Source organism: Eimeria mitis, genomic scaffold (assembly GCF_000499745.2).
Source record: "Eimeria mitis Houghton genomic scaffold, Emh_scaff1288, whole genome shotgun sequence".
Lineage (NCBI taxonomy): Eukaryota > Apicomplexa > Conoidasida > Eucoccidiorida > Eimeriidae > Eimeria > Eimeria mitis.
This window is the reverse complement of record NW_013568601.1, coordinates 1,599-1,930: the sequence shown is the minus strand read 5'-3', so window position 1 is coordinate 1,930 and position 332 is coordinate 1,599. Positions and strand designations below refer to the sequence as shown.

Here is a 332-nt window from a genome sequence, read left to right as displayed (position 1 = left end):
TGCAGCAGAAACAGCAGCAGCAGCAGAAGCAGCAAACAACCATCCCCAAGCTGCAGCTGCGGGGCCCCCATATGCCGAAGCCACCACCCCCCTCTCGCCCAGTTGTAAGCAGCAGCAGCAGCAACAGCAGCAGCAGCTACAGCAGCAGCACCCCTAGCAGCAGCAGCAGCAGCAGCAGCAGCAGCGTCAGCCCAGCCAGCCCTGAGGGGGAGGCCGAAGACTGAAGAGCAGCAGCAGCAGCAGCAGCAGCGGTTGCAGCAGCAGCATCAGCTGTAGCTGCAGCAGCAGCAGCAGCAGCTGCAGCAGCAGCAGCTGCTGCTGCTGCTGCTGCT

General features: G+C 63.9%; 1 protein-coding gene across 1 annotated transcript in view; it reads left to right on the top strand.

Moving 5' to 3' along the window:
* The window catches only part of EMH_0033810 (uncharacterized protein), a gene marked incomplete at both ends in the record, with an annotated part of 1,121 nt that extends 897 nt beyond the window's left edge, over positions 1 to 224 (top strand). Inside the window, one exon of the mRNA XM_013494791.1 lies at positions 3 to 224. Within this exon, the coding sequence (XP_013350245.1) occupies positions 3 to 224 (222 nt within the window). The remainder of the gene's footprint in view (positions 1 to 2) is intronic.
* Positions 225 to 332: the final 108 nt, after the last annotated feature.